At 35.1% G+C, this 14,468-nt stretch overlaps 1 protein-coding gene across 6 annotated transcripts in view; it reads left to right on the top strand.

Annotated features, from left to right (window-relative positions):
• The window catches only part of ERC1 (ELKS/RAB6-interacting/CAST family member 1), a 536,554-nt gene that overhangs the window by 199,669 nt on the left and 322,417 nt on the right, over nucleotides 1-14,468 (top strand). For 4 of the 6 annotated variants that reach the window (XM_006891317.1, XM_006891322.1, XM_006891320.1 and 1 more), the window contains one exon: nucleotides 10,170-10,181. The exons of the other annotated variants lie outside the window; for them this stretch is intronic. In XM_006891317.1, the coding sequence (XP_006891379.1) occupies nucleotides 10,170-10,181 (12 nt within the window). The remainder of the gene's footprint in view (nucleotides 1-10,169; nucleotides 10,182-14,468) is intronic. 6 annotated transcript variants of the gene reach the window in all.

Raw genomic sequence — 14,468 nt, 5'->3', positions numbered from 1 at the left:
TCTGAAAGTGAAGAGGATTTGAAATTCTTGCTACAGATGATCGAATACTACAGCTTCAATATCTCAACATGAAGGGAAAAACAGTTTTCATCATTAGATCAATAGGCAACATCATGATAGGTGGAGGAAAGATTGAAAGTGTCAATGATTTCATCTTACTTGAATGCACAGTTAACACCCTTGGTACCAAGAGATCAGGAGACACATAGTATTGAGGAAGTCTGCAGCCAGGGATCCCCAAATTACTGAGGAGCGATGATGTCACTTTGAAGACTTAGGTGTGCCTGAGTCAAGCCATGGTGTTTTCAGTCATTTGCCGTACATCTGAAAGTTGGACCGTGAATAATGGTGATGGGGGAAGTTGATGGCTTTGAACTATGGTATTGGAGAAGAGTTATGAATATCCCAGAGATTGCAAAAAGAACATACAGGTATGTCTTAAAGAAAGTGCAACAAGGATGCTCATTCATGGCAAAGAACACAAATCTTCATTTCACATACTTTGGGCATATAGTTATGAGAGGCTGTTACTTAGAAAGAAACATCACACTTGGAAAGAGAAAAGGTCAGTGAAAGACAGGAAGATCTCCCAAGAGATGGATTAACACAGTGACTACAGAAGCCGAATCAAGGATGTCAAAGATTGTGAGGACAGTACACAGGATGGGACAATGTTGAGATCTGTTATTCATAGGTTTGCTATGAGTTCTCCTCTACTTGACGACACCTAGTAACAATAACAACAAAGAATAATAGAATCTATTATTCTGTGATCCAAATAATTAATAGAAAATGTGGTTTTATTATCTTCCCTCATTTATAAGTGCCAGGATTTTTTTCTTTAATTATTTTATATTGGTTTGCATACCAAGTTCATATACATTGTGTTTCACACTGTCCTTCATTCACATTGAGTTTTATATAATCATTCTGATTTGCTACATTTTATAAAGTTAATCATCATTGAAATAGCAGTATTTTTAATGGATATATAATTTATTTAGGAATGTGATTTGAAATGTAACAGGATTACTAGGTAAATAAAAAAATGCTTTCTTCAAATTTTTACTCCATGGAAGTTGTTTTGTTTTTTTTACTAAATGTCTTTGCTTGGCTAATTTTCCTTTTAATATGCATCTTTGAAAGCATTATTCTTAATTAGATTTATGTTTACTAGACTTTTGAAAGTGGTTAATATCCAATATTTGTGTTTATTGTTTTTACATTCCCTTTAACAACACATCAGTCTCAGAAGGACAAATACTGGATAAGACCATTTAATACGTAATAAACCATAAATGGGGCTCCAGGGGTAAAGGCATGGAAGTAGAGGGATGAGGAGAGTGGGCAAAGGAGAAATCCTGTGGGGACCTGAAAAGACAGGATAATGGTGGATATAGTTCAATAATGATTAATTTTACAAAACACAATGTATGGGAATGATTGTATGAAACACAATGTGAATAAAAGTGTAAATATATATTAATTTTATGTGCAAATCAATATAAAATAATTTTTTTAGAGAGAGTTTGATTGACTCCATGCCAAAGATACAAACCACAAAAACTCCCAGCTCATCAGGAATTTTTTATATGTTTTGTTTTGTTTTTTTAATTTAAAATAAAATTTTTATTTTATACTGAGTTACTTACAAAGTTTGTATACTTTGTTTTTCACACTGAATCTTTCTCATTTCCTATACTTACCCCTCCCTCCACCAATCAAATTGGTGACCCTGTGATTACCTCCCCCACCATGGCCGCCTACCCATCCTCACTCCTCTGTTCCCCCTCCCTCCGTTTTGAATCCTTATACTTGTCTTACAATAATGATCTTACACAGTTTTTGTCCTTAAGGGACTGAGTTAGTTTACTTAGCATAATGCCTTTCAGTCCCTCTCAAGTTAGGTAGTAATTTACAGAATCATTACTCTATTCCATCCTGAAAATGTACCATAATTTCTCAATCCAGTCCATTATAGTTGGACATTTGGGCTGTTTGCATGTTCTTTTTTTCCTTTACACTAATGTATTTCTCGGTTTTATGGAGACTTAGCTGCTACACACTGTACTAGGCTCTGGGCCTATAACAGGAAACAAAATAGACATAATCTCTGCCTTCATCGAGTTTATAATCTCGTTGCAGGGAGATGTGTGGTGGACAATGAAGGTGTAAATGTCAAGTGGTGGTAAACACCTGGAGAATATAAAGCAAAGTACTGATAGGGAAGGTCATGATACTGATGGTGGCTATGTTTGTGAGACAGGCAGGAAAGACCTCTGATTAGATGATGCTTGGACAGAAGGAAGGGCTCTTTTTATTAGAATTATCAGAATTCTTCAGAAATCCTTTTAAAAATAACTTTATTGATACATCATTTATATGGAAAAAAAATACCCATTTTCAGTGTACTACCTAAAATTTGACAAACAGGTATCCTGTGTAATCACTACCACAAAGAAATTTACCCTTTTCATGTATCATTGTGGCAAATCTTCTACCATTCTGAGCACCAGGCAGCTCCAAATCTGAGAACTCTTTTTAGAATTCATTTTATACCTTGCCCTTCAGCCCCTCCTTTTGCCATGTCTTTAGTTTCCTGGTTCATTATTTTAGCGGGATGGAGGAGTTAAAAAGAAAATAGATTTTCATCCACCAAGCATTCATTTCCCTTCTAGTGGAATCCCAACTTTGTTTCCTTTCTTAGCTCCAGGAATAGAGTTTGATTAATATAAGGCAGTCATGGTCATGGTAATCTTTCCCAGTGCTTGGTGGTACACTGAGCATAGAATCCATAAATTATCTGAAGTTATCTGAGGAAAATGCAGAGTAGCTTCTAGGAATTTTATATATTGCTGCAGGAGAAAAGATGATATCTTTCTCTTCGATATTGCCATGTGTCCATATGGTCTGAAGAACTGATGCAGTCACTTTCTGCCAGTTTAAGATGATGTCTCAATCAAGAGAGTGACAGAGCTAAGAAAACCACAGAGAACCTGTACAAACCCTAACAAACCATTCCTGAACCTCCTACTTGATTTTTTTGTTATGGAAGATAGTAAAATGTCTTAAGTTCTAGACAGAATTCAGAAATTTCTGTCTCTTGAAGCTTAAAAATATTCACATTGGTAACAGCAATTTATAATCTTATTTTTGCCTGGCTCCTCTTTAATTGTGTTATTAAGTGCTATCATGCCCTTTTCAACCCTATGAACGACAGATTTGAACCTTGCCCTTTCTGGCTCCATTCTTAGAATTAGTTTGTTGTTGCAGTCATTGTGTTACTCCATCCTGTTGGGGGTTTTCCTCTCTTTCACTGACTCTTCACCTTTCCCAACATGAAATTCTTTTCCTAGGACTGATGCTTCCTGACAACATGCACAGTGTGTGAGATGAAATTTCACTAGTTGGATCTTAGGAGCCCCTTGATTGCCCTTTCTTCAAGACAGACTTGTTTGTTCTTTTGGCAGTCCATGAGATATTCAGTCCTCCCCTCCAGCTCCACACACACTTCACAGGCATCGTATCTTCCTCTATTGTCTTTTTTCATTGTCCAGCTTTCAGATGCTTAAGAAGCAACTGAAAAAGTCATGGCTTACATGAAGGATATATAAGCATTTAATGTTTAAACTGACATTCTTGCCTTTTAGTACTTTGGAGAAGTCTTTGACAGCAGATTTTCCCAATACAACTTATCTTTGGATTTCTTAACTGTTAACAACTTCAGTCTTTTATTCATCTATCAAGATACTGTGTATTAGTTCAGTGGTGAGGATTTTTATTTTCTTGATGTTGAAATGTGATCCATATTTAAAGCTGTCATCTTTGCTTTGTTGTACTGAGTGTTTCAAGTATATTTCACTTTATGCTTTCAGGTTTTTGTTCCACTAATCCTGTTGCCACATTCTTCATCATATATTCCAGATTTCTTGAATGATTTGCTCAGCATACAAATTAAATGTTATCACCAGTTTCCTTAATATTTGCTTAGCATATAAGCTAAATATTGTTGTTGTTATTATTAGGTGCTGTTGAGTTAACTGTGACTCATAGCAACACTTTGAATAACATATCTGAACTTTGTCCTAGCCTGTGCCATCCATGTCATTTCTGATAAATTTGAACCTCAACTAGGCTACTCCTTGGAGGCAAAGATTCAGGGGCTTCGTCTGACATACTTTGGACATGTTGCAAGGAGAGACAGGTCTTTGGAGAGGGACATCGTGCTGGGTAAAGTGGAGGGACAGCGCAGGAGGGGAAGATCCTCTATGAGGTGGATTGATTCAGTTACTGAGGTAATCGGGATGGGTGTGTCAGAGGCAATGCGATTGGTACAGGATAGAGCAGGGTTTAGGGCTGCTGTTGTACATAGGGTCCCTATGAGTCACAAACGACTCGACGGCACATAACAACAACAACAACATTGATGCAATCACTGTAACAGTCCATCTTGTTGAGGGTCTTTCTCTCTTTGACTGACCGTCCACTTTTCCAAATATGATGTCTTTTTCCAAGTATTGGTCTCTTTTACCTACCTAACCAAAGTATGTGAGACAGAGTTTCACCAGTCTTGTTCCTAAAGAATACTCTGATTTCACTTTCTCCAAAACAGTCCATAGGATATTCAGAACTGTTCTTTAGCACCCCAACTCAGAGGCATCAGTTCATCTTCTGTCATCCTTATTCATTGTCTACATTTCAGATGCATAGCAAGTAATTGAAAAGACCAACTGCATCTTAGCCTTCAAACTAAGATCAGTTGCACCTTAGTCTTCAAATTGATGTCACTGTTCTTTGGTACTTTGGCAAGTCCCTTGACAGATTTTCCCAGTGCTACACGTATTTTGATTTCTTGACTGCTGGTGCCAAGGAAGAGACAACCATTGAACAACTTCAGTCATTTCTTTGTATGTCTTGATGTTGCCTGCTGTCCCAGTGGTAAGGACCTTTGCTTCCTTGGTAAGATGTCATACATACTGAAGGCTATCGGCTTTGACCTTCTGCACCAAGTGTTAGCCTCAATTTATTGTGATTCACACAGTCAGATGCCTTTCTCCTGTCAAGAAAAGACAGATAAATATTCTTCTTGTAATCTCTGCTTTCAGCCAAGATCTGACATTGGCTATGATGTCCCTAGTACCTTGGCCTCTTCAAAACCTTCCTTGTGTTTCTGATAGTGCTCTGCCTATAAACTGTTACAGTCGTTTTGGGATAATCTTCAGCAGGATCTTGCTTGTGTGTGATAGCAGTGGTGGTGTTTGATAATTTCCATGGTTTTGTCGGATCACCTTTCTTTTGGAATGGGAATAAATAATGGATCTCTTCCAGTCAGTAGGCTGGGTAGGTGTCCTCCAGATTTCTTGGCGCAACCTGGGTGGGGAGCATGAATGTCCAGGGCAGCATCTGTTTGTTGAACATGTCACTCGGTATTCTGTCAATTCCTGGGGCCTTATTTTTTTGCCAGTTCTTTCAGACCAACTTGAATTTCCTTCTTCATCACCCTTGCTTCTTGATCATATGCTGTTTGATGAAATTCTTCTGTGTCAGCCGGTTCTTTTTGGTACAATGACTCTGTGTTCTCCTTCTATCATCTTTTGTAAGCTTTTAGTCACTTCTGACCATGGAATGATGATATGATGATATACCTCCTTAATAATAATGTATCCCTAATTTGGCTTTTAACTTTCATTTTAAATTTACTTCCCCAGTCAGGATTCCTTTTCTTGTTATGTCTCTTGTTTTCCTAAAATTATCAATGAAAAAAAAGTATAAAAGTTCTTCTAGTTTGTTTCTTCTGTTCTCAGTTATGTCCAAAGATATTTTAGTTCAGTGTTTCCTTTGTTCAGTCCTCTTTGCCCTCCATTGCCTCTGCTCTCTCACCAGTATTTTTTCAGAGGAGAATATGGAGCATATTTGGGCCCTCGATGGAGCAACTACTTGAAAAGAGACTTAAAATAAGTATTTCTTTTTTTAAAAAAATTAGGTCATTTTAAGAAGTTTACAAAGTGTTTGGGTTTCATTCACACACATCAAAATTATTTTTGCTACCAAACTGACTATATTCCTTTAAAAATATGAACATTCCTCTTTTCCTCAGTGGGATTCAGTAAGAAATTCCTTTTCTTTTTTGGTCCTTTAATATAAATAAATACTTTAAAAGCAAACTAATTTGTATTTTGTATAGACATTTCCACTAGGAACTGTAAATCTCACATGTAAGTTCCATAGACTGTTTAATTCTCAACTTACCATGTAAATTTTATCTATGACAGATACATAACTTTAAATGACAAATTGTTGAGAATATACATAACAAAATAAAAACCTAATTCAACTGATATGTTTCTAAGAATACAATTCAGTGACATTTTGATTACTTTCAAGTTGTGTAACCATTCTCACCCGCTTTTTCAGATTTGTTTTTACCCCACTGATATAACCGCACCCCCCTCCTAAGCTTCCTACCTAATTTTTCAGGTGGTTGTTGATACTTTGATTCCTTATATATAGTTCTTATGATGTAATTTAAAAAATAGATATACAAGCATATGTCAGAGTTATTGTGGGCTTGAGTCCAGACCACTGCAATAAAGTGATGATCACAGTAAGGTTAATCACACTTGTGTCTTGCATTGTTTTGTTCCCCTCCCCACCCCCCCATTGCACCTAAGAGTTTTGTTTGCACTATTCTGTAGATTGTTAAGTGAGCGGTCACATTATGGGAAAGTTTATGAAAATTGCTAAGATGTGACAGTTTTAGTGAACTCACACTGTTAGAAAAATGCCAATAGACTTTCTTGATCCAGCGTTATCTAAAGGTTCAATTTGTTAAAAATACAGTATTTGACATATACACTCAAATAAATAAAAGAAAATGCTATTAAGGCAAGGTATACCTATTATTTGTTCATTTCAGTTATTTTTTCTTTGTCATGGTAGGCCTTTCCTTCTCTCTCTCTCCCTCCCTCCCCAGTAAGGTACAATTTGAAGATTTATTTAGTAAATATAGTTATTAAAAGATGGAGGGAAAGTTCTCTTTTCAGCCTTTCATCGTCCACACGTCCTCATATTTTCTCTTCATCGATAACCAAACACATAAGAATTTCACAAATCAAACACATCCCTTATACATTTTATGTAAAATATTATTTTTTCATATTCAGAACATGTCTTTAAACTTGTGTGTATACTTAAATTTTTCCTTTTATAAAAGAAAATTAAGATGAATTTATATTTTACTAAATTCATAGGCAGAAAATGAATTATGTGAAACTCACAGTTTAATATAATTAAACAGGATTACATTTCATTCTCTATATATATTAAACAAAAGTACACCTTTCTCCTTTGTCATAATGAAATTTGATTTGAAAGCTTTCTTTACATTTTAACATTTCCAAGTAATGGCATAACTGGCCTAACTTTCTCTTTGGTAGTAGTATATAAAGCAATAGTGTGTCTTCTGTGCTTGATGAATTGATGTTGCAGATGCATGTGAAGAAAGCTAATGTAGTGTAATTGGATATGGGAGTAGAAGAAAATATATTTCTAAATGTTATTTTATATACCTTTGAGCTGTGGTGCTGGAGAAGAGTATTGAATATAACAAAAGTAAAGTCAAATTAATATATTGGCTTTTATCACTAAATATGTGCCTGTTTTATCTTTGTCTTGAGTATTTTGTATCCAGGTTACCTAAAATTTTTCACTTTTTATTTTCTCATTGTGAAAATGGTCTTATGCTTAGTATTATTTTATAATTGAGATTGTGTTATATTTGAACATTGGTAATAGAGTATAATCTGGAAGTATAAGCTTAATTAGTTGGTCTGCATATTTGTGAATATTTTCCCTTAAATAAATTCTGGATTAGTATTACGTAGGCATTTCTTCAAATATCTACCATGTAGAAATTAGTATTTAGCTGCTTTGTGGCATAACCTACTCCTCACCTGTCAGTGAAATGGGTTCTTTGTGAATTTATTTTAATTATATGGTTATTCAGTTTTGGTTCACGAAGTTCAATATCAGATAATAAACCTTTCTTATTGTTGAAATATAAGATGAATAGCTGCAAGAGGTAGTGATTATGAGAAACCATTTACTGTGTTACTTTATTTGATCAAAGATGAAGTATTTTTTAAAAAAAAAAAAAAAGGAAAAGAGATACTGAAGTACTAAAACTGAAGAGGACTGGTTCTTTTTCTGATCTGCTTGCTTTAGCTTACACTCTGGAGAAGCTGCCTGATTTTTCTGCTTCCTCCTTGATCAATTTCACTGAATTCATTTAAAAGAGTTAATTGTACAGCTTTACAAAGATGGTTCTGTTAGGTCATGTTCCCAAAATTTCTTGTAGGTGCAGTATCATAACATTTGTTAAAACAGTCTGATAAAATTTTGTTCTTACTGGTTGTCCTACATTTTTATTTAGAAGTGTAAACATTAGAATTACATACATATGAAGAACATTCCCTTCTGAATTTATTCCCTAAGGAATGAATTCTGGTGCTAAATTTGAAACATGGTTCGTTAGTAATAAAATAGGTTAGAAGATAAGTGAAGTTGCTCTCATTGGCAGAAAGAAGCTAAAATGTGTGTGTATATGTGTGTGCATTTATATTCATGTCTTATATAAAATCTTGCATCTGTAGAGATTTTTGGACAGTGTCATTGTTGAATTAAAATTATTCTTACTTCATGTATGAGTGAAGAAACAAAATATCATTTGGAAAACTTATTTAGAGGCTGGCCTCTTTTGGCTTATGGTCACTATCAGTGCTTCACAGTGTTAAATGTTTGCTAAAAATCCATGGATTTTATCGATTCCTGAAGAAGCTCCTGAAGCATATAAAGTGTGCGAAGGTTGAGGTGTCAGCAGACTTGCACTCTCATCTTACATCTGCTACTTAGTGTTTGGAAACAAATCATGTTATTTTTCTTTTCCTTCATCCTTTTATATACTGAGGATAATAAATCTTGTTCTGTGTTATTTTCACAATGACTTTTTAAAACTACTTTTGAGTATAGAATTAACCTTAAGCTACAAGTGATGAAGTTATTGAAAACTTAAAGTGCATATTGAATTGGTTGCTTGCATTCAAGAAACCTTTTGTTTTATGGTCTTGAATTAAGACCTAGGTAATGAGAACAATCTGAATGGCTGTGGCCATTAGAAGCCTTAACTGTTTAGAGGATAATATGCATTTCAGTGAAATTGATTAGTTTTTAAAAAGAGAAAACTGCTTGTTGTTATAAAAGGCAATAATGAACCTCAGGGGCTTCATGCTATGTAGGATTATTAAGCATGGCTGCCTGCATCTCTCCTATTGTGCCTTAAATGAATTGACATTTTCAGAGCCGTAGCTTCTTGTTCATTATTGCTATTAAATTGCACCATTTGAGATGGACTTTGGAAGTTTTGCAGTGAGCAGTATTCATTATGATAAGGAAAACATAAAATTACAACTACTTTGACATTTGAGAAACCAATCATAAATTCATAGGTATAAATTAAAATTATCTGAGGTATATCCCAATGGGGCTTCACCTATAGACTCACATCATTGGAAACGCCTCATAGAGCAACTGTGTGGTTTTGTTTTACTCACAGAAGTATTTGTTGTATCTGTGAGAAGAAACTACAACACAGATAATTTTTGGAAGTATCCATAACTATGTAATAGTTAACTTTTTTTAAAAAATTTTAAAAAGTTAAAATTATCTTCACTATAGTAACTGAAACTAACTGCTTTCCTGCTTTTGCTCTCACATCACTTAATGTGGAGTGGGCTGGTGTATGTAGATCTAAGCTGGCTAGTTGTCAAATCACGTAATGCCAGTTCTACTTAGATGACAAGGAGCAGGACTTAGCTGATCCTCCTCCTTTTCCTTTGTGTTTAAGAAATGGGTTTTCTCCCATTTGAAGGAAAGAAAAGAGAGAAAACATTTGCTTTAGAAACTCACATTGATACATAATGGTGTAATCTAATGAGAAAATAAATCCAAAATTACTTATTTTTATTATCTGTGCAGAATCTGTGTGATCCTCCCGTTCTGTCTTGTGCTTTGTTTTGTCTGTGTCCATGAGCAATATTTCTGATTGTTGTCCTCATTAATCCTTTCTAACTTTCTCTTTCACACTTTCTTCCTGGATTTGCTGTTTTCTTCAGTCTCACTTCAAGGTCAGTATGCTTGTACTAAAACAAAACCATATAACTGCATGGTATACTAATCAGTCTAATAAAGAAAAAAATATCTGTTTAAATGGGAAGTGGGAGTGACTTATCTTCCTACTTGTTAAAAAAGAAAAAACAAACACCATGGGTTTTATCTTTGTTCTAGGAAATGGCACATTTTCATTTAAGATGATAGAACTTATTCTAGGAAAGAGATACTTAGAAATGAATGCAGAAGATTTCAGAGGTGTTAAGTTTACCAAAAGAGGAATTCCTATGCTTTCTAAAATAGTGATAATCCTTAGGAAATGAAAATCATATTGACCTTAGTTTTAATTGTTAGAGAAATCAAAATGAGAAGAACCAGCTAGGAGGAAAAATTACTTTTATCTTATTATTTTAGTTTACATTTAATCAAGGCCATTCTAGTTATGCAATGGATTGAAGTGCAGCATGCATTATGGAAGGAAAGTTACTAAAGTCTATTAATTTGTGTATATACTTTTAAATTATTTCACTTAGACATACCATCACACCCTCCTCCTCTTTAAATTTCGGCTTTGTTTTAGAATTCTGCTGTGTGATAGATAGACTAGTAATTTAAAAAGTGACACTACTGTTACTATTTATATATGCCAGATGTGTTATGTTAGAAGCTGAAGCAGAGACAGAAAGAAGCAGAAAAATATTAAGCACAGTGGAAATATCACTTTTGATGACATTGTTGGCATTGCCTGGCAGATGCGACACTGGTCTTTAGCCAGAGAGCTCTCTGGAACTATTAAAGAGATCCTAGGAACTGCCCAATCTGTGGGCTGCAATGTTGATGGCCGTCACCCTCATGACATCATAGAAGACATCAACAGTGGTGCTGTGGAATGCCCAGCTAGCTAAGGAACTACAGATGAAAATATTTCAATAAAGGATTATTTGTTAACCACAAAAAAAAAAAACCCAAAAACAAAAAAAAACAAAACCATATTGGTAACTTATTTATTTGACAAATTACTTTAAAATATTGTTTTTCAAACGTTACTGTGTCTGAATCAAGTGAGTCTTGAGATGTAGTTCTCATTTAGTAACCTGGGTTCTAGTTTCTGTATTTCTGCAAGTTATCATATAGTAAAATGAAGTTACTTACCTGCATAGTATGACTGACAAAGTTTTAGAATGGTGGTTATGAATTAACATTTTGAAATTACTTTCTTCTCTTTTTTTAAGTTTATAGACATTGAATATTTTACTGATTTCTCTGTACCAGTTCATTGTTGTGGTTGTTGTTTTGTAATATTGAGTCAGCACCAATTTATAGCTGACCCTCCAGCAGGTTCAGTAAGTCTCATAGGAAGAGGTGGTGCAGCTGATTTGAACTGTGTGCCTTTGGGGTGGCAGTGCAATTCTTTACCAGTAGGCTACCAGAGCTCCCTACTAGCTCATATGTGAACTTATTATAACAACCTATTTCTCCTTGGCTTAATGATACCATTGACTTGAGTGAATGTCTTGTTTGTATTGGCACAGGTACAAGAGGCAAGTTAAATTTTTAGGATGTTAGACCAAAATGCGTTGGCACCTGTTACCTTGTCATGTGAATGCATAAAAACTTGTTGAGAAGTATAACAAGATGACAAGAAATTTAGGGTGGGGCAAGGGGAAGGAACAAGATTCTTGCCTCAGATTTCAAAACAATTTAAGGCTTAGCTGGGCTGCTTGTATATGGTATTGTACTTTAAAAAAAATTATTTGAATGAAAGTTTACAGAGACTTAGGATTTCCATTCATTCATTGTTGCACTTTTCTCTCTGCCCACCGCTCCCCCAGGTATTGTACTTTTATAGAAATCTTCCTTTCTTGCCACTCATTTATATGATCATATATGAAGTTGTAAATCTGAATATGATAATACAGACTGGGAGAAACACAGGTCATGTTATCTGGCATCTGATGGATCTCCTTGGTGAATTGAATTGTTTGCATTATTAATGTTGACCTGTCTTTAAAAAAATGTTTTAAAGTATATCCAGTGTTGGTATTGTTTTTGCTGGTAAAAGTGTATGTATTGTTTCAGATTTAACCATTTCACTCTTACCTGGGATGTGAGACTTTTAAGCATGATTGCAAGGTCCCCGAAGTAGCTTATTCCTTTTGGCAAGCTAATTTCCTATTTAAGGTACAAGTCTAATGGATTTCAGGAAATTCACCTCTGTCTAGGCTGGAAGAAATGTATCTCATTTTTCTTCGTTTTGTTTTCTTTCACTGAGGTGAGATTATTTTGGTTCTGTTCTGCTTGGGGTATTTGCTGCCTATATAAGCACAAAAGATAAAACTAAAGCTAACTTTTCCTTGAGAAGAGTAGAAATCCCAGAACACTTGTCTTTATGTAGAATGTTTCATAGATCAAGATACAGTTGTCCTAACAGAAAAATGGAAAACTGCTTGATTTAAAATTGGAAATACTGTGAATCAGGGTTTCTCCATACTTAGTGAGTCTATATGCTAAGCAAATTATTTGAGAAACTGGGCTATAGTAAGAAGAATGTAATATCAAGATTTGAGGAAGATTAGTCAACAGCTTGTGCTATGCAGATGATACAACTTTATGGGAAGTGAAGGAGATTTGAAGCACTCAACTGCAGAGGTTCAAATACTACAACCTTCAATTTGGATTACATCTCAACATCAAGAAAGCAACTCCTTAGCAGTGGACTGATAGATAGTCCATGGTAGAGAAAAGATTGAAGTTGTAAAAAATGTGATTTTACTTGGATCCACAATCAACATCTATGGTAACAGTAGTCAAGAAATCAAAAGACATATTGTATTGGGAATATCTGCTGTCAGTGACCTCTGTGCATCCAAGCCATGGTATTTTCTTTGGTTTCCTAGGCAAGTTTGACAGTGAATATGGAAGACTGAAGAAGAATTTATGTCTTTAAATTGTGGTGTTGGTGAAGAGTATTGTGTATTTCATGGATTGCCAAAAGAACCAACAAATCTGCTGTAGAGGAAGTGAAACCAGGCTAGTATTTAGAGGATAGTGTAATGAAACTTCATTTTATGTCCTTATTGCATCTTGCCAGGCAGAACTGATCCTTAGAATGACATGCTTCTAGTAGAGGTAGAGTGAGTCGGGAAAGGAAGGAGGACCATCATCATTGTGGATAGACACAGTGACTGTAAAATGGGCTCAAGTATGAAGGAAATCATAAGCCTGTTGCCGGTTGGGGCAAAGTTTTAATCTTTTGTTTATATATAGAGTTACCATTATGTGTGGTAGTCAACACAATGATTCCTAACAACAACAGCAACAACATAGCTTACAAAATCAATTGTGAAGATTATGAAAGTTATTTTTCCCAAATAGTGAAAATGGATTCCCATTTAGTGTGATTTTCAAATTGAGAGCTAATAGGAACGTTGTTGGCAGGGGATTTTCCAAAAGAACTAGAGGCAAAGCACAGTAGGACTGGAGAATATATCCTGCTAGTGCACAGCTTCGGGAAGAACAGTACAATTCTTACAGAATGTGTTATGAGAGAGGAACTTAGCACAGGCTAGCTTTATCTAATTAAAGGAGGTTAATGAAATATAAACCATATCAAGTTGCCTGTTCTCTATAATGAGCTTGTCTGTTGAAGAAATTACAGAAAATCAAATTAATTCTTTGTCTTTGCTGTATTACAATGATGATTTTAACAGCCACCTAATTATCACCTTCATTCTCTCTTCACCTCTTTCTCGTTGTGATTTTACACTATTTTCAAGCTTGTGGAAATCTGATTACCTGCCTATATAAAATGTTACACTCTTAGGATAAACGAGAAATTCCTTGCTTAGCATGATATAATTATTACTCATTTTCTTACTTTTCGTTTCTCTCCACTCCACTTCTCCAGCTTAAAACTCTAGTCCTGTTGCACTATGAATGTTTATCCCAACATGGCACACCCCTTTTTCCCTTCTAGGCTTTTGCTCCTTTGTGCCTTATGCCAAGCAAGTCTGATAAATCACTTCTTATTGTGTACTGTATAGTTGGAACTGACCCTCTACCTGGTTTTCAGAGACAGTAAATCTCATGGGAAGAAAAAAAAATTGTCCATTTTTCCTGCAGAGCAGCCAATGAATTTAAAAGAGGAGATAGAAGATTTTTACCAACTTTTACAATCGGAGATTGATCGAACATGCAACCAAGATGCATTGATAATAATAGGTGACTGGAATGCAAAAGTCGGGAACAAAGAGGAAGATTCAGTAGTTGGAAAACATGGACTCGGTGACAGAAATGGAGCTGCA

This window comes from Elephantulus edwardii, unplaced genomic scaffold, assembly GCF_000299155.1.
Source record: "Elephantulus edwardii isolate Elephantulus edwardi_28Jun2011 unplaced genomic scaffold, EleEdw1.0 scaffold00096, whole genome shotgun sequence".
Taxonomy (NCBI): Eukaryota; Metazoa; Chordata; class Mammalia; order Macroscelidea; family Macroscelididae; genus Elephantulus; species Elephantulus edwardii.
This window is presented reverse-complemented; position numbering and strand designations above follow the sequence as displayed.